At 40.9% G+C, this 20,185-nt stretch overlaps 1 protein-coding gene across 1 annotated transcript in view; it reads right to left on the minus strand.

Annotated features, from left to right (window-relative positions):
- The window catches only part of magi2a (membrane associated guanylate kinase, WW and PDZ domain containing 2a), a 121,945-nt gene that overhangs the window by 70,927 nt on the left and 30,833 nt on the right, over positions 1-20,185 (minus strand). Inside the window, exon 2 of the mRNA XM_030767767.1 lies at positions 17,121-17,237. Within this exon, the coding sequence (XP_030623627.1) occupies positions 17,121-17,237 (117 nt within the window). The remainder of the gene's footprint in view (positions 1-17,120; positions 17,238-20,185) is intronic.

Raw genomic sequence — 20,185 nt, forward strand, 5'->3', positions numbered from 1 at the left:
AATCAAAACAAAACAAAAAAAACCATATACTTCCAAACCATCTTTTGTATAGTCATGTATGGTATCTTACATCTTCAGATGTAAATCAATGAGTAGGGAAAAAAAAATTACAGGCAGCAAGTTCCTTAATGGATCTTGACAGAAACCATCCAACCAAGAAAAAAGTGAGACTGAGAGTTCCAGCCTTAGAGAAACCTCTTCTTCTGGAAGTGTGAGGTATTATAATATTTGACCAAGCTGACAGCCAGTTCATGTCTCACACAGACTCCTGACAGAATGGGAAAAGGACAGAGACATTCTGAACTGTCCTTGGTTACAGAAGAGATCTGCTGTGTGAACACATCCATACCTCTTCCCTTTTTCCTTGATATGAATGAATGAGAACAGTAAAAATAAAACACTTGGAGAGGAAGTGAACACATTAAATTCCTGACAGAAGATGAGCCGCAACCCTTAAATCATGTTCTTATCCTTGGGTAAAACCTGGAGGCAAAGCAATATTAAACGCCCTTCAGACAGCAGACATGTTTATTTTAAACGGCACAGGACTTCTTAGATGACTCAGAGCAAAGGTAATATATGAGATGTTGTCTTATGCACATCTATAGAACGTGAATAAATCGACCGACGCATGATTGGCTGGTGTAATGATCAGTAATGTCACATGTGATGCCTCATGTACACAATGCTGTTACTTAATGGATAAGAGCCGTAATGAGGGGGGATCACAGTTAGAGGGTTGTCGAAGACACCCCTGATCTGGTAATTTCAGCTTGAAGGAATTCCAGAAACCAAGTCAGTGAGCTTGTAAAAGATATGTAAATGGCAGGGTTGTGTCTAGATTTTCTAAGACATAATATCTGAAAGCCTTCAGCAAACACATCAGAATCTAGACAAGAAGATCCTCATGATAATGCCAGACTGAAGACTATGTGAAATACACGGTAGAAAGATCATGAGAGGTATTAATTCAGCATTGAGACAGCTTGGTGAGATTTAGACTAAACTGTGTAAATACACTGACCATGTTTATGTTTTACTAGGACTGAAACAATTGTGAGTGCATGCACAAAGTGTGTGTGTGTATGTGTGTGTGTGTGTGTGTGTGTGAGAGAGAGAGGCAGACAGACAGACTGACAGACAGACAGACAGAGGTGGACCTCCAGTCCACCAGGGAAGAGTCTGCCATATCAGACACTTGGTGAAAGTCAATATTAAAGTCAATATTAATTTCTCAATGAAAAGAGCAAGGACACACATGCATGGTCACACATATACCCGTACACATACACATGAAGCATATGTGCACATGGAGTTATCACAAATACAAGATAAGAGAAGACTAGCCTATTTAATTTCTTGGATCTGTAACGGAACGGAAATGAATAACACTGGTTGTAATTGGGACTGTTCATATAAAAACTTTCATATCCTACCACATTGAGAGCAGAAATTTGAGTTGAACCATAAAAATAAACAGTTAAAATCTGAGTACTTTCTGTCTCTAGCCTCTTTTGTGAACACAGCCTGCCTGTTTCTTTTAAAATCTATTCAGAAGGTTTGCTCCTCTGGCAGTTACACGACATGAAGGTTAGACACCAACCCACACCAATCCTCAGGCAAACAGAGGCCACTTAAACAGCTCCATCTTTGAATGAAATTCCTGATGTGTCAAGTAGACATTCTGTAAAATCAGAACCCTGGAGCACCCATGTAATCTATACAGTTTGTAATTGTCATGGCAGAGACAATTAAAGAGGCAGCAACTTCACTTCACAGACCGAAAGACCTGAAAAGGCTGACGTTCTGTCTGTCTCCATGGTGATGGAGCCAACGTAGCCATGGTTGGAAATCTGCGAGGAGAGGTTTGCAGAGGCAGAGTGTGTCAGGAAACAACAAGTGCAGAATACTAAGCATGTTTAGAGCCACATACACATGCACACGCCTGTGCGCGCACACACACACACACACACACACACACACACAGGGCTGAGGCCTCACGCTCTGCTTTTGTCACTCTGTTCTGTCAACAGTCGCCAGTATCAACAGAAAAGAGCCTTTGAGCACAAATGTCACGGAAGCCAATACTGACATTAAAAGACTATTGCTCTGGGATGCAGAGTCATCTCTCATGAAGCAGAGAGAGAGGGAGAGACACAGACAGAGAGAGAGGGAGAGACACAGACAGAGAGAGAGAGAGAGAGAGATGGAGAGACAGGGACAGAGGGGGAGAGAGAGAGAGACATCACTAATGAATATATCTAACTCTAAATGTGAGGGGGTGAAAAAGAGGCTATTCTTTTAAGGAAATGCCAAAAATATCAAGGTGATCCCAACAGTATTAGATCTGATGGTATTTCAGCTATGCACCTACAGTTTGGTAGTCTGAAAACTGAAAACTACATCTGAATTTTAACTGAAGAACATTGAGATCACAGGACACTTTTGTGTCTGAAACTGTCCTGACCCATTTGCTAGGTAAAGTCATCCATCTATTTATAGAGTCTCAAACAGAACAATTTGTGCACTCATGGTTTCTGATTTGGCTCAGCTCAAATGAAATCCACTTACACAGAGCGTTTGCACCGACAGCCTAAATTAGTAGGAATCTACACAGGGAGTTAATCTAACCGTCACGTTCCCTCACTTCCATTTCCCATTTCATTCAGTCACTATCCAAGTGGCTTAATAACACATGAAGTGGGGAAAGATCCATGAAATGCCTTTATGTTTGATGCAAAGCCACTGGGATTTTTGATTTGCAATGCAATATTTCTGTATTTCTGAGGTCTCAAGGGCAAGTTGCAGGTGCCTCTCTGGCAACTTGTAAAGCAAGAGCAAGAGGAGGGTGTAAACACAGCTAGGACAACAAAGCTGTCATTCCCACCCAAAGCCAGCCCCACCTCTGTCAGCCCTCTCTGCCTTCCAAGTATTGATCCTACATTGATCTTCTGCTCTCTTCCTTGCTCACTCACTGATTCACTCACTCACTCACTGATTCACTCACTCACTCACTGATTTACTCATTCACTCACTGATTCACTCTCTCACTCAAAGATTCACTCACTCACTCACTGATTTACTCACTCACTCACTGATTTACTCACTCACTCACTGATAAATTCATTCACTCACTGATTCACTCTCTCACTCACTGATTCACTCACTCACTCACTGATTTACTCACTCACTCGTTGATTCACTCACACACTCACTCACTTGCTGATTCACTCACTCACTCACTGATTCACTCACTTATTCAATGATTCACCCACTCGCTTGCTCCCTCACTCACTTATTCACTCTTTTCCTAGATCAGTCCTGCAGGAGAGCCCCCCAATCCAAATTCTCATAACGTTCACAAAGCCACACCCTCTACCTGCCTCACTTAATCCACTCTGCACTTTAATTTGGGGAACTAAAGTCATTTTCTCTGCTTGGTGGAACATGAAGCTCAAAAGACACATAATTTCAGTGCTAAAGAAGCATTTATTGAGAGCAGCGGATAAATGTGTATAAGCAGAAGGGTGGGGTCCTCTCAGCACAGAGCTGTGCTTTAATTTCACTAAAGAATTACATCTAGAATGTATTTCATTCCACAACATAACTGTAATTTTCATACTGAACCTTCATATAAGTATAAACTTGATAAAAAGATCTTGACAGCCAAATGCTTGTTGGAACCCTTGACCAAAACCAACAAACCGTGAGGGAAATTATGAACACACTCATTTTATATCAGTGGTTAACAGATCACTTTGAAATAACCTGAATCAAATGAGGAGCTCATTTTTCAGATCACCTCAGAGTTGAAGTGAGGTTTGCCATGCTACCGTGGCGATGACATAACGGTGAGCGACAGACGAGTACGGGTTTCAAAGCTCAGTTCATCTGACCCATATGCCACACAGGCAAGTGAGCCAAAGCTCAGCAACACAATGCACACTGCATCAATCATGTATGTACCCCAAGGCTGTCACTCTATCTACAGTGTAGCAGCAGCAACACACACACACACACACACACACACATACACACATACACACACATACACACATACACACATACACACACACACACACACACACACACACACACACACACACACACACACAAATGAGTCTGCTGAAAGATTAACAGTACTGAATTCATTTGCTCTTAAAATGTGACTTGTGGGCAGTTTGGTTTCATTTAGTGGAAGCATTAAAGGAGATTCAGATAATGTTAACATCTACGTGTATAAATTTCCTCAAACACAGCACTTGCATGTATAAGTATCAATCAAGAGAACAAGCCGCTATAATTTCATTAATCAACATAATTGGTCTGTAATTGGTACTCATGAATGCCATCACTCAAAATTCCCTTCTGTTTCCACATCAGTTCAGGCTTAACAAAAGTCTGTTTCATAACGCAAGACTAATTCTCTTTTCTGGGTTGTTCTTTAGAAATGATCCTTGTCTTTATTAGTGCTCACTGTATTTCCCATCCTGTTAAGATGCTGCTCTGGTCCATTGGTGCTCATTCAGCAATGCTGTAAAAGGACCAGGCAGAGTAAAACACTTATACTAACAAGTACACGACCATTTGTACACACAACCAACTGAGCACACATACACAAACAACAAAAACATACACACAGCCACAGCCTCAGTAAACACAGACAAATTCTCTCCGAGGAAGAGAACTACCATTGAAGACATTACAGAAATACGTTCAACAATATCATTCACATATTTACACCCTGTCTGAAACCCAACAAGACCTGACAGGCAGCATGTAGAAATTCTAAATATTTGTGCTGAATGTAGAAACATAAGGTGAGAATTCAATAAAATGCAAAAAAGGTTGCAACTAAAAAAAAAAAAAAAAGGAGGGGAAAACAGAATGGACTCTTGTTATTTTCAGAAAACAGTACAACCATTATCAGTTATGCAAAGCATCCTCTTCTGAGCATGCTATTTTGTAAACAATTAGAGGGAGCTTGCACTGAAAAAGATAAACACCACAAATTCTGAGGGAACATTAAAGTTTGAATATAATGACTCGCTGATGTCTGAGAGGCCGTCCTCTCGCGTTCCACATCGGTGATAACCAAAAACATCAATCTGTTAATCGAGGTACCTGAGGAAACCATTTCAATCCCTGATGTCATTAATAAATGCCCTCTATTTCAAAATGAAATTTTAAGTATCCAAGCTATGCATTTACCCAAGCTCTCCTTGATATGTCACAGCCATTCAGCAGAATCACAAAATAAACATGGTTACATTTATGCATTTATATTGTGACCTGTGGAACAAACTACTAATAAAAGCACAAAAGTAGTAATGCAGTAACATTCATTCAAGCTGTTAATCGTGGTCTGTCCTGCAGATCTGAATAACCTTATCTAAAAAGGCCCCATGGCCTCTCAATTTTATTTCTAGTCACTCGCATGTGGGAGAATAGACTGACTCTCTGTTTGCAGCAGTAGAGTCACTGGAATATGTAGGCTACTTTAATATCAGAGCCCATGGTGGAATGCTAGCAAAAAGCAATTGTTTTCCAACATGATTACAGTGGGAGAGATTGACTGTCTGATGAGGTCCAGGGAACAGATTATGGTTCAGATAGTACACTCAGCATGCAGAGAATGACTAGAGCCCCTGTGGCAGGCTAGCCCATCATTCTGAGAAAAGAGTGAATTCCAAACTGTGTACAAGTCTGAGAATGAACATACAACATGTAACATGAGCGTTTCTCTATGACACTTACAAAACCACAGAACAAAACATTCAGCTTATACAAGGTCACTACTGCTTAGTCTTGGTTACTGTATCACTATTGGCCATCATTTCCTTTCTATGATGTTTGGAATGTGCATTCCACTGAGCGACATTTTGCATTCAACATAAGGAGATGAAGAGAAGCTGTTGCTACAATTCCATCTTATCAAATCAGTGGATTAACTGACGGACAACCGAGTAACATAGATGTGACTGAATCTCTTCTCTTTGCAATCTCATTCCATCAGCAGAGGATTCACTGAGATTAATGAATTGCTTGGGGCTAGGCAAACTGAATTCATCTATTTCTAGCTGGCTACTTTTTTTCCTGACCTCTCCAAGCTACATGACCTTATGAATATGAAAACCTAAGCACTGCCCCACTGCAGCAGTGAGGTCAGCGGTGGGACCAGCCATCTGAGACAAACACCTCAGATCCAACGACATCCCTGTCTTTCCCATAAATATTCATGGAGCACAGTATAGCACTGTGGGACGTTTGGGAGCTCCGTGCATGCAGAGAAAGTTTCCATGATGCAGGAGGAAAGCTGGGTCCCCTGGTTGTTACCCTTTTGCAATGACAATCTGCTGCCCACTCCCAGTCTCTTCCTGTGTTAAATTTCCACATGCACATCTCCCCTAGGAAAAGTATGTATGGGCCCATTAGTCCAGCCACAGTAATTAACACACCGAGTGCCTTTTAGATGACCTACTCCTCAAGAACCAAAAAGCTACCCGTGACACTGAAAATGTCTTTAATTATAATTGAGAGAGACTAGGGAGGGGGAGACCGGTCTCCAATCTTATCTCCATACTTTTTCTCTCAAGCCTAACACAGCAGTGGAATAGCCACATTGCAGCTCTGTAGACTGCAGAAGATTGTGGACTGTATTATGGAAGGAGGTTTCTCTAAGATGCTAACATTGTGGATGTGAATAAGATTGGGACCCAGGAGATCATAGTGTTGCTGAGGTGGCACAATGGTACTACATATAGATGTCAATAGCTGTGCTTGAGTGGGAACAGTCAGTCCCTGATCAGCAGGACTTCCTTCTTCTAGCTGAAGAATGAGAAGGGAGCAAATGAGCCTTATTGCATCTCACACCAAGTCAAGCGATCACAACAGCAGTCATGCCATAGCATTCCCAATTCTCTTAGGGAAAGTCAAAATCATTACTCTGTGTGTGTGTATGTGTTTGTGTGTGTGTGTGTGTGTGTGTGTGTGTGTGTGTGTTTGTGTGTGTGTGTGAGAGAGAGAGAGAGAGAGAGAGAGAGAGAGTCAGAGATGGCAGAGTCATAAGGTCCAGCAGTCTTTAATAATGGATGTCCACCATGTTTGTTTTTGTGTTACTGTCTCTTCTCAACAGGGCTGTAATGCCTTGCTCTGCCCTTGCCTTTCAGCACATGAATGAGCACTGGAGCCGTTTCCATCACATCCACACTGTCCTCACGTTCCCACTATAGAACACCCTCTGGAGACCTATGGTAAAGCCACTCAGCACAACAGAACTACACTATACATCTACTTCTCAGAGTAATGCCTAAATGGATAGATAGATAGATAGATAGATAGATAGATAGATAGATAGATAGATAGATAGATAGATAGATAGATAGATAGATAGATAGATAGATAGATAGATAGTCTCCACACTTTTTTGTGTTTTGCAGAGATGAAAAGGCAGAGTTTATTGAGAGCCTGGGCAAGTCAAGACTGCATGCATGCTTCCCACGATAGAAACAGACAGCCATCTGATTAACCTTTCTTTACAAAGTTTAATGATTATTAAACTCGCTTGCTGCTCTAAGACTGCAAGTCATTGTTTCTATTTATCGGATACTATAATAAACAAATGTCTATCAGCAACTCAAAGCCTCACCAGAATCCCAAATGGTGTTCCGTTCTGCTCTCCAAAGAAAAAGCAAAAGAAAGGTGTCTTTTCAGTCTGAGGATGAATCTGCCAAAAAAAGATGTGTGAAATTGGCCATTTTGGAGATCCTAAGAAGGGACATCCAGAAAACCAGTGAAAACCAGTGTTAATTAAAGCTGCAAACTGACGGAAGATGAAAGGAACTGTACCTAAACTATAATTCAAAGCAGACATAATTTTTCAAGAGAACAAAAAACTCTGAGAAACCGGACACTCAAGCTAGATTAATGTGCATCATTTTTTTTTACAGATATACCTGGGGTTGATTCTGAATATTCCCTCCAAACAGGCCTTATCTTTCTTTGGAATAAAGCTCTCTTAGGTCCATCATTGCCAAGTTCCAAAACTTCAAGCAGAGGGAGTTGGTAAGAATAAAACGCTAGGGACTGAGAGACGTGAGATTTGGCCCTTTCTTTTCCTCGAGAGTGGAAAAGAAAGATCATTTCTCCTGAGTTGAAATGTTATGGAGGATTAAACATGACCACTCTCTCTGCTGGTCGTATAAACTCTACACACTTTGTCATCTTTTCAGAGATGTTAAGCTAACACACTCAGGTTCATTTTTACCTATGGTTCATTACCATAGGTAAAAATATGGTGCTGTAAAGCTTTAGTTTAATATATCTGACTAATTGTCCTCTGCTATGAATGGGGTTCTACCATTATTCTCTTTTCTTTTAACTGATTTTATTTTGAGCAGTAATTTGTATATAGAGACACGTGAGCGAATAAATGTACACATCTTTATATGTGAGTCTAACTATGTGTGTGTGTGTGTGTGTGTGTGTAATTGAGGTGGAGAAACTGAAAGAAGATTTAAGGCTCGGGTCAGGGGAAACTTAAAGAATTTAAATGATGTAGCAACTATTTAAATTAATAAAAGAGTTCAGTTAATACTCTGAAAGTCAACATGTAATCCAGAATGAAGATTCTTCGTACTTCCTGGCATATATAAAAAACATAAAAAAAATCTCTCTCATCATGAAAAACAGAAAATCTCCAGTTCTACATGGCCTCCTCATAGAATTTTACAGTTTTGGTATTCAAACAGCAGTTTTCCTCTGGGACAATCGATGATTTTCATGTACCTTCACCAACATATGAATACAGCACTGATTACACTCAAAAAAAAGATCAAAACGCTTCTCCCGCAGACAATATAACCCCCTCTAAGCTTGCTAAACTCAAATCTGAAAATTATTTCGAAAATAAAAAATCCTGCAAACCGAATGAACTCAATCAGTGTTTATATAACCCACCAATATCTCACTGATTTTTCTGGAGGTTAATATATCTGACATCTCTTTGATGCAATGTATAAAGAAAAACAAAAACAGTTCACTGATTTGGTCTGATGTGATCTGATGTGGTGTCTTCAGACACAGTTAAAATGAATGACAGACTTAACCGATCCTTCCTTTTCAATACACTTTCTCATATGAGTTTGGTCGCAACATTCATCAGCTGGCCTCAGATTCCCCATGAACATGTTTTCATTCTCATTCAATACAAAAATGTATCCAGACAATAGTTCATTACACAGTACTATACAAAATGCACAGGGCTATATTTATTGAACTGCAACAACTTTATATTGATTGAGTGCATTGTTGACACATGGCAACAATGTTCTCAATCAGCGGACAACCATTCACATGCATATTGGAACTGCAAACCTGTTAAAAAATTCTGAAACAAAATTACTGTCATTATCTCTGGTTTCCTGGGCCATGGCATTACTTCAGACCCTGCAATCTGCCACAACAGTGATGTCTATAATCTCTCCATCTCTAAAGATGGTTCCAAACTACTTCTCATCTTCCTGGAACAGCAAAGGCAGTAATTTATCTCACCTGGAAAAACAAAAACAACTTATCTATCATACACTGGCTATCTCTTAAAATTAGACAATCCTATAGATTACTGCAAAGTCAAAGAAAAGGAGTTTCAAACAATCTAGAATCCTTTCAGCAAATATTTTAACCTTAGTGTTAAATATGGTTTTCTCTGATGTTCCAGGTCAGCTCTGTTTTTAACTCGTGGCCAAATCCGGCCCAAGAGTGAAATCAAGTGGTCCAGAAGAGATCACAATTTATACAACAGTTAGTTCTGATCCAGTGATTGAACAAGAGGTATTCCATGAGTGCTGATATGTACACTATAACAGTATTGGGATGCTCTACTTTATATATCTGTATATACATATATATATATATATATATATATATATATATATATATATATATATATATGTGTGTGTGTGTGTGTGTGTGTGTGTGTATGTAGCTACAAATTCAATATGTAAATAGGCTGCCAAAAATGTGTGGCTCATGAACAAGCCTTGGTTTGGAAATCTGGGTTATTTGAATCCGTAATTGAATAGCACTTTTCAAGACTGTTAAACTCTGTGGTTGAAATTCCGGTAGACAAGAGCATCCGCTAAATGATTACATTTACACCTACAGAGGAAAGAAAGCAAGAGTCAATATGAGACGCCTTGCCTCTCACACAGGATTCAAGCATATTAATGCTTGTATGAAAAATGACTAATCAACAGACATTTATTAAAGTTGTGAAGCATTGCTGGAGCAGAGGCATCTTCAGCAAGCTGGTGAGAGGGGACAGTTGTATGGTCTCCGCAACCACTTGACCTAGCCCAGCCTTCTGATATAGTGAAGAGTCAATAAAATCTCTCAAAATATTTTGTGGAAAAACTTCACCCAGCTCCAATCACGTTCAAGAATTTGATCTTAGATGTAAGATTTAGATATTTATGTTGGGAGAGACAGTTGTTGAGGTGCAGTGGTTTTCCTGAGAACGCATGGGTTGTCATTACCAGTGAGCCAAGAACTGGAAAGAGGAAACCAGTGTAGCATGAGCATGGAGTTTTCACACCAAAAAAGTTTTCACACCAAGAAATTGATTTCTCTGCCTTTTAGAGTGAAATATTGTGGGCAAGGGTAAAAAAAAAAAAAAAAAGCTGTCACTATCGAAGTTGAGACATAAAGACATAATAAATGGAAATCACCATTGCATTCTCTGTCAAATTTATAATAAATCAACAGAAAATGATGAATTATCAAACTTCAGCCAACAATGGTTCAGCAGCAGGTTTAGTTTTAAGAAATCCTATCAAATGAACAATACTGAGATCCAACTGTAACTCCTTTTAGATGTAATCTTACAGATGCACAGAAAAACAAAACACTGCCCCAGACAAAACAAAAGGTTTTTAATTCAGGGAAAACAAGGTTTAATTAAAAGTACCTTCTAGGAATCAACTCTAAGCTCTTTTTATCTCTATTATCCTCTTTACCCTGTTGTCACATATCTCACCCATAAGCTCTCTTTTTCTGCTGCCAGATTATGTGGACAAATGCAGCTGTGATAAAATTCCACAGTGATTAAATTGTCCCCTTTTAAAAGATCCACAAAACTGGGCCAGCACACTTCTGAACTTCATAAAAAAAATTTAAAAACCTGCATCGAACAAGGGAGTGTTAAAGTAAAAGGGACTGCATGTTATTTGATGTTGAAAGTGTATATGCATGTGTTTCATGAAAAATTCAGAAGGAGAGAGTGACAGAGGAAAGACAGAGAAAGACAGCAAGAGAAAAAGACAGAGGGAGGTAAGCAGGAGAAAATGCTGTGATTTATAATAAACTGGTATACAAGTGTGGTCTTTGCTTCAGTGTATCTCACATTGATGCAATACACGCAGGGTCAGTGATCTAGCACGTCGAGAGCGGTAAAGAGCATGAACGCGTACAAGGCCCCACACAGAGACAGAGGAATGTTCATTTTAGACAAGATGCACAATGTTGTGGATCATTGTGACTGTATAAAGAATGTAAAAGCACTTCAGTTCAGTAACCAAATTCAGGATATTCAGTATTAAATATCCACAGTGACACAAATACAAAAATGTGATGCGTCCTTACAAAACCCTCATACAGTAAAGGATCAAGCCATTACATCATTGGACATTTGGTTTTGTAACAGGACACACACACACACCTGTTCCCAAAGGTACCCTCATTAGGCGAAATCAAGTTGTTGCTAAATGAGACACCAGCAGCACACATGGGACCCATGAGATGAGATAAACTAAGGGTGCTATCACATTGGAGTTTTTTGTGCGGACCCGGGTCCTCTTGAGCCATTGGTACGGTTCGTTTTGTTGGTCCTCCAGAAAACGGGGGTCTGGGGTACGGTTCACTTGAACCCGAGTGCGGTTCGCATTGGTGTGAAAGCTATCCGATCCAAAACCAGGAAGTAAACGCCATTGATGACGTGTAATTTGTTTTATTAATTAATGGGCAATTTTCAAAAATGCTAAGAAACTTAAAAATAGTGACTACAGGACAGTTACGTGGCAATTCACGCTTGTCACATCTAAAAACTATTCGGGAAATAACTGCAAGTAGCCACATTGTTCGCTCACCTTGAAGGCGTGCCTGTATACTCTGCAAGCAAAGCTGCAAATTCATTTCGCATTGCCGCCTGTCTCTACAAAAACCTCCTTATCCGAGCAGCTCACATCACTCTCAGACAGCGTAGTGAAAATAGTGAAAATACCGAACATGGTTATTTTGGTGCTGACACCATATTAACAAAAAGATGAATACGATGAATATGGGGGTGGGGGCGGGGGGGTGGACTCGCACTCCAGTTTGAACCAGCAAAACGGACCAAGTGTGAAAGCAGCCTAAGAGACTGTCCAGCTGCTTGGCTTCAACCAACACACAGATTCCAGGGTGAAAACACACACAACATCATACACACATGCATGTACATATTATAGAAGGCACATCTGCAGTAAAGCATTGCTCTTTTGCTCTCTCTTGCCAAGCATCCTTTTGGCATCTGCGGCCCACCCCCTCACCGACTGCAGCCTGGAAGAGACAGGCAATCTGGCCAATCACAGCATAGTTTCATAAGCCCTTAACATCCTCTCAGAATTCCCTGAAATTCTAAATTTGTTTTTTTTCCTCCCTCCACTGTGGAGAGTGAAAGAAGGGGGACAGTTAGGGGCCGGAGAAGCGTCACAGCTTTGACGCAGGTGGGGAGTGGAAAAGACAGTTGCCATGGAAACCCCAGCCGTGGCTCTTGCAGAGCAGTGGAGAGTTTGTGAGCTGGTGACTGAACCCCATACTGTAATGTCCAGCAATAGTGGGGGAAAGGAAGATAAAGAAAGAGAGAAGACAGAAGGTGCAATTGAGAGAACTTACAATGGTAAAGAAGAGACATACAAAGAGAAACTGAAAGTGAAGCAGAGAAAGGCTGCAGCTGTCATATAGATAGTGCACAGAGTTGTGTTAAGACTCTATTGGTGGGCTATCCTAATTGGATGAGCATGTCAGCACTGGACTATTGTCCCTACCCAAGTCCTAAACTCATCTACACACATGAAGAAGTCACGTGTGCAGGGGAGGAAGTTAACAGATACCAGCCTCTAACCAACACAAGCTCCATCCGCATGTGCACGCATCGCACACATACACTCACACACATAAACACACACACACACACACATGAGTGTCCCATCACAACATGTGATACTAATTATAAGTACATCACAAGACATTACACACTCACTGAAGCACATGCTCTGCAGGCCTTAAGCCCAAAAGATAATGTGCATATTTTCTCTCTACAATATGTCTATATCTATGTTAATAACATTCGCTGGCAACTCTGATAACAGATTATCCAAGACACGTTAAAGAAAAAAAGCCTTACATAAATACCTTTGATAAAATATAGTATGCTACACATATGACACAGAACATCATCTCCACAGGATATCTGGCGACTTTGATCTCCCAGACGCTGATAAGCACCAGACACACATTCCTCAGGAAAGCACATTTTGAAGAATGTAGATAAAAGGCTACTGTCCACACTTTATACCAAACTGTACAAGTTAAAGGTAATGCCTGCCTACATGATCATTTTGTTTACTTGGCAGCAACTTACAAGAAACGCATTCGTGTTGATAGATGTTGCGTGATTTGCATGATTTGCAAGAATTACCATAACTTGAGGAATTACAGTACAGAGCAATGCTAGAAGGGCATGCTGTCAACGCAATGAAACAGGTCCAGTAAATATCACATGTTAAAGTCTTGTAGTGTGAGCTTTTCAAAAAATCTGGTTCTTTCACACCATCATAAAATCAGCATTTTACCGTTGGAACAGAGGTGCCTCTCTCTTCCTTCCAAATATCTGGCAGGTGCTCATCAGCAACAGAACAGCTTCTGGAGCCTTTCCAAACATCCCTACATCTGCCAGGACCAACACCCTGCTGCAAAAGCTGGTTTTGAACGCTGTACAGTTTTGTGGTTACCAAATGTGGTGACAAGCACATCTCTGCTGAACAACCCAGAGTCAATCTTGAGACTCTCTCCGTCTGCAGTTGTGCTTGGTCTCCTATTGATAATAGGCCTCCACTGTTAGACTAGACGCCTGCTCTCAGATCAGCGGAACAGAGTGATTTATATGACCTGAAGTAACATGGGACTTTAGAGGCTGATGTCTCCTGTGTGTATCCTCATGATTAGCCTTCTTTGTCTTAACTCAAGAGTTAACTCATCTTATCCTGGGCAGAGAAGTTCAGTATTCGTCTCCTCATCTTTCAGAGTGTAAATATAGCTAACCTGGTTTCTTTCCCATGGCATTTGCATGTGTAAAATAACTTGGCGTTACTAAAAACTGCACATTTTAGAATAAATTCCAACAGACAGTTAGGACTGGTACAGAGAGACTTCCATCACGCCAGACGCTAGATAACCTTGTGCTTACAATGATTATACATATATTATGCAAATACATATACATCACTAATATTACTGCTGTACTGTGTTTATATTATGTCCATATCTTTTGTGCCACAATCATACCTTTTTTTAACGGATGATTATCATTTTCAAACTTTAGTATATGTTGTCACTGCCAGTTTCTTTCCCTTATGGAATCACTCCATCTCAAATCACACACTATCACCTCAGACTGACTTGCCAAAATGACTCATATGGTTACAGAGCTAAGACATGCATTCCTGTCACTTTATTTATTATTATTATTTTAATACTTAGATTTTGTAAAAATGAAGATAACAGACTTTTCACAAAAGATACTCTTTGATTACATGCACAAATCACAAAACAGTTTCCAACATCTAATCTGTTTCAGCTTGCTCTGCTGATGGCAAGGGCATAAAGGCTGCAAAAACTGTTAAAAATGCACCAGTGGACCATGCATAGGAATTTTTATCTCATCCGTCCTGACACAAATCACAAGAAAACAATGAAATTGTGGGTTTGTTATTTAAGGTAAAACAATTCTCATGTCACACCCTACCACTTAAAAGATTTCACAAATTGCTTTAGAGTTTATACCTTCCTGCTGTAAATTCTATTTATATATTTATAAATAGATGTGCTGCTCCAGATCATCAAAAGCTATAGATGCATTAATCCTCATCAATCCTCATCAGTTAACATTAATCAGTTAATTAATCTACCCTTACTCATATTTGCACTTCAATCAGTCTGTAGTATTTTATCAAGAGTACATGTCAAGTCGTGACACACTAGTCATAAACAGTGATTTCCCAGGGTGAGAACAACACACCCTCTCTATTCACTGTCCTGCATTTAACACTTATGCACATATCTTATATTATAATGTTAGTGGTTGCCTGGTGTTTTTTTTTTTAATGTAAAAGTTAATATAGCCCAAAAGAACCCCTGTGCGTAGGTGAGACTGATTGCGCTCCCATTGAGAGAGTATAAGCAGCTCTCTCTGTCCCATAACACTCACTGTGGCTGAGGTTGAGAGCAGTAGACATTGTGTTCACAACTTTCCGCTCTTTATGCTCCGTGTACTCCCAGACCACTCATCCAACATTTACAAAACACAGAGAGAGAATGAGAGAGAGAGAGAGAGAGAGAGAGAGAGAGACAGAGAGAGAGAGAGAGAGAGAGAGAGAGAGAGAGAAGGAGGAAGAAGAAAAGGGAGAGGAAGAGTGAGATAAGTCAGTTTGTATAGTATAACGTCACTTTTAGGTCATGTGCCTGAGTCCTTCCTGTATATACCTCTCGCATCCTCATCCCTCTGGCCCATTAGCTGCATTATTCAGGTACCAAAATCCACTGAAAGCATTGCACTGTCCACACACATGTACACTGCCATCACATACAGGTGAGTGCATGTGTGTATGTGAGAGAGAAAGAGAGAGGAGGAGAGAGAGAGAGTGGAGCATCACGAGAGCTGAAGTGGCATGATAGTGGAGGATCTCACAATGCCATAAATGCCATTCCATAAAATCTCACATGGCCTGAAACAGCCACTCACTGCAGAACCTACAGTTTGACCTTCAGCTGAAAGTAAGCTATTTATCTCAGAGACGCTTACGCTCTCCTCCTACACACACACACACACACATACACACACACACACACACACACGCACACACACACACACAGACATGCACTCTGTCTGTTAATGATGTTGCAGCTTTCCATCTTTCACTCTAAGCCAGCATCTCCATTTATCTGTGTATCTTACTGTCTACTTCCTTTCTACTTTCTTTGTACTTTTCTTATTCGCACCAATCTTCCTACCTCCTTTGACTTCATTTTCTCCCAGTCTCTATCTTTAACCAGTCTCTCACTCCTATCCCATAGGAAATGCTGTCCCTTCTTTTCACCACCACTCTACTTTGGCTGGGAGCACCTCTCTCTCTCTCTCTCTCTCTCTCTCTCTCTGTCTGCTAATGAAATCAGAGGCCAGTGGTTGGGGAGTAATGAGTCACTCTCCTCAGAGCAGCACAGGACTGTTAAAGCTTCATTAGAGCTGTGGCTCGGGCTGTCTCACCCCCCACTCACTTCTATACTGGACCACATCATATCACACACACACACACACACACACACACACACACACACATTCATGGACACACATGAATGAGTCTTTCTTACATCTACTTCAAAAAAGAAAAAAAGGGGGGGAAAAGATTCCATGACCTCTCACAGAGCTTTCTGAGTAATTGACAGGGATAAGATTTGTACTGAAGGACAACAGGCAGAAAAAAGTTTTTATATATTCTTGAGTCCATTCAAACTGGTCTCTTCTGTGCTCAGTTAGTTTGCCTAAATATGACTAAACTTCACTCTTTGCTACCTATTAAATGTGTCTTTTAAAATTGAATAACTCTTTTAGATGAATTTTGAATGGAAACTTAATCTTTTTTATTTGAATGGCTTTGTGAACATTCTGTGCTCACCAATCAAACTTTACCTCTTTAAGAAGAGCAAAATCATCATATTGAGATTCAGCTGAATTTGGTGAATGAAAATATTTCTTTGGATAAACAGTATGCAGGTAAGGGGAGGGGAGGGGACAGGTGGTTACTCACAGGGCACAGTGCGGAGGTACAGGTTGTCCCGAATGATCTGCTGCAGTTCGTGGTCCAGTGAGCCCTTCTGGAAACGAAGGCTGAGGTAGTGTCTGAGGTCTTTGTCCACCACACCTCCTAAAACAAACACAGCACACACGCTGGTTAAAACCAACCAATCACAAAGCCTCTCGGCCTGCACCGTTAATGAACATGGGCATTTTAGAGTCATGTGATATGGGACATTACGTAGTCAGTGCAGAAGGACCATGTTAGAGTCCCACAGGGGTATTTCAACCCTCAATCCACACACAACTCATCAAACAGGCCTCCTGTTAGCACAGGGCAGGGGGCTCTCCTCAGGAAATGTGCTCTATCAGCAGGATGGAGGGATGGAGCAAAGGAAGGATGGAAGAACGGAGTGGGACAAGGGCAAATGGGGGGCGGGGGGGGGGGGGGGGGGGTCTAATGAGCATCACTCCACACACATCCGTCCCTGTGCGCATACACAGAGAGCACTGAAATGAGAGAAAGCACACACACACATACACGCATGCACACACACATACACACACACACACACACGCACACGCGCACATACACACACACAGGATAGTCCAAGAGGGATAACATGCTTATCGGTCCATTCAGTATTCATATTTTAACATGTTGAAATAAATAAACATGTCATACACAATTCAAAGAGAAATAAATAATTTGCCAGTGGTTAAGAAAAGCAACCGTCTCTCAGATCCCAGTAAGAGAGTGTTTGGCATGTAGCCTGGTGATGCATAAGAGGTCTTTTCACCCTTCACAAGGAAACGACAGTGAGCCATTATCTGTGGGAGTGCAAACACTGATATACCGGCATCTAAATTAACCAAATAAATAAATAAATAAATAAATCCGTTTTACCCTTAAAAATCTGGCGGCTTCCAGAATAACCTACTTTTTAAGAGACAGTCTATCAGACATGCAAAACGTGGTCTCCATAACAGACACATAAAAACACACAAACACTTCACAAAGCACATATTTAATAGCCAAATGAATGTATAACGAACACGAGCACTTGAGCACAAACACAGACTAATTTAACGCTGTTCAGTCAGAATCCACTGAAGGATGCGTAGGAAAAACACATTAGCATAAGAAAAGAACCCACAGGCTGCGAACTGAGAACAAAACGGATATAAATAACTCAAAAATACAAAGAGTGAAGCCCATGAAGAAACCAAGGAAAAGCTTAGAAATGCATCAGACACTCACTCAAACAGAGGACACACACTTTTCCAGAACACACAGGAAAGGCACCTCTTTTGCTGCTCTGCCAGATGTTGCGAATTGCGTGGAAGAGTGTGGTTGTGCGTGACTGTGTCTGTCTGTGAGTGTGTGTGTGTGTGTGTGTGTGTGAGTGTGCAGTCTCTCTTCTCCAAAGGTATATTTCCACAATGAGCAAGCTACAGCGTTGTTTTATGTCCCTTATTGAAATCCGTTCAATCCTCTCTTGCTGTATGTAAGACGGTGCCTGACAGTGTGAGAGATCCCTATGCACTGCATCTCATCCAGCGAGGAGAGTGGCAAGCACACAACATGCGAGAAAGAGAGGAAGCGAGAGTGGGAATAGAGAGAGGGAGAGAGGGGGAGAGAGGGAGAGAGAGAGAGAGAGAGAGAGAGAGAGAGAGAGAGAGCACGACCATTGGGAGGGAATAGAGGAAACAGGCTCCAACAGTAGGGACCTATCACAATGAGCTCGTTCTTTTCACTGGGGTTTGGGAATGAGAAATCCTGTAGCTCCTCCTGTGTGCGGCATGGGTTACTACAGCCTGTTACTCTCAAAGCAGCTTCAGCTCTCTGGCTCCAGGACCTTCCAACAAAATCCACAGCGTATTTCCTCTTCCTCTGACATCAGCATAGCAGCTGTGTCAATTACATTATCATCATTGTCATTCTCATCGTCATATCATCGTCACCACCACCAGTAGGAATCCGTGAACAGCAGAAAACAGGCTTAAAATGACAAAGCATGTCAGGACCAAGGAGCAGCATTGAAATTCCGGTACTGAAAGTCCACAGAGCTTTAAGTGTGTTTTATCTTTCTGCAAATAGAAGTTCAAGGAGAGGGTGTTATTTAATCTTGTTATAGATCTGGATCTGTTGTGTTTACTCTGTGCTCTTGACACAGATAAAAAAAAAAAAAAATACTAGCAACAAAACACACAGCCTAGATTATGTTCCTCTACAGGGAACAGCAAACTGGATGTGTATAACTGAAAATGACTTTACCATCCAGAAAATACATTTATCCACCTGTCCTTTAGGAGATACCTCCATACAACTCTGTCTCTGATGTTGAGGACAGTTAGTCTCTCTGACTAACACTGGCCATCTTGCTATGCTCCTTCATTTGTGACTGCTTTATGTGTCATTGGCTGTGAGAGGTTACTGATGGAACATAGGGTGCGGTTACTGATGGAACACAGGGTGCCTAAGCCTGGAGAGGTCAGGGTGCTAAGGGACGATGATCTCTCTGGGGGAGTGAGCAGTCATGCTACTGCGATCATGTCACAGTGGATCAGAGATGTGACGGAGGACAAGCCGCTGGAACGCTGAGCTGAGACGGACGAGCGGCAAAATGAGCAATACTGCCGCAGGAGGGAGTTTTGAAAACACGCGTGCAAAAAATAAAACCACATCATAAATGCTCAAAAACATACATATTAACATACATATATAGCTTTAAGATTAATAAAAAAACAACATGAGCACAATCCAAAACATAAGCAAAAAAAGAAGGACAACTAGAAAGGTAATAGGTCAATAAGAAAAAACGTAAAACAGTCGAGTAACAGTACAGCAACATGTCAGAGGTCTGGTCTCTAATGAAACAGGAAAAATGTCCAAGAGGGTAACGTCAGAACCAGACGTTGTTAAAGCACTTGGTTGAACATTACGTTGAGCAGGAGTCCATTCCTAGAATTACCATTTCAGTCCGTCCGCCGGACAGTTCTCTATGGACCCACATTGGGGGAAACTCTTTAATGTGAGCTGATTTCAGGGTACAGAGGCTGGACTTTGACTAGCCA

The sequence above is a fragment of the Chanos chanos genome, chromosome 1 (assembly GCF_902362185.1).
Source record: "Chanos chanos chromosome 1, fChaCha1.1, whole genome shotgun sequence".
NCBI lineage: Eukaryota > Metazoa > Chordata > Actinopteri > Gonorynchiformes > Chanidae > Chanos > Chanos chanos.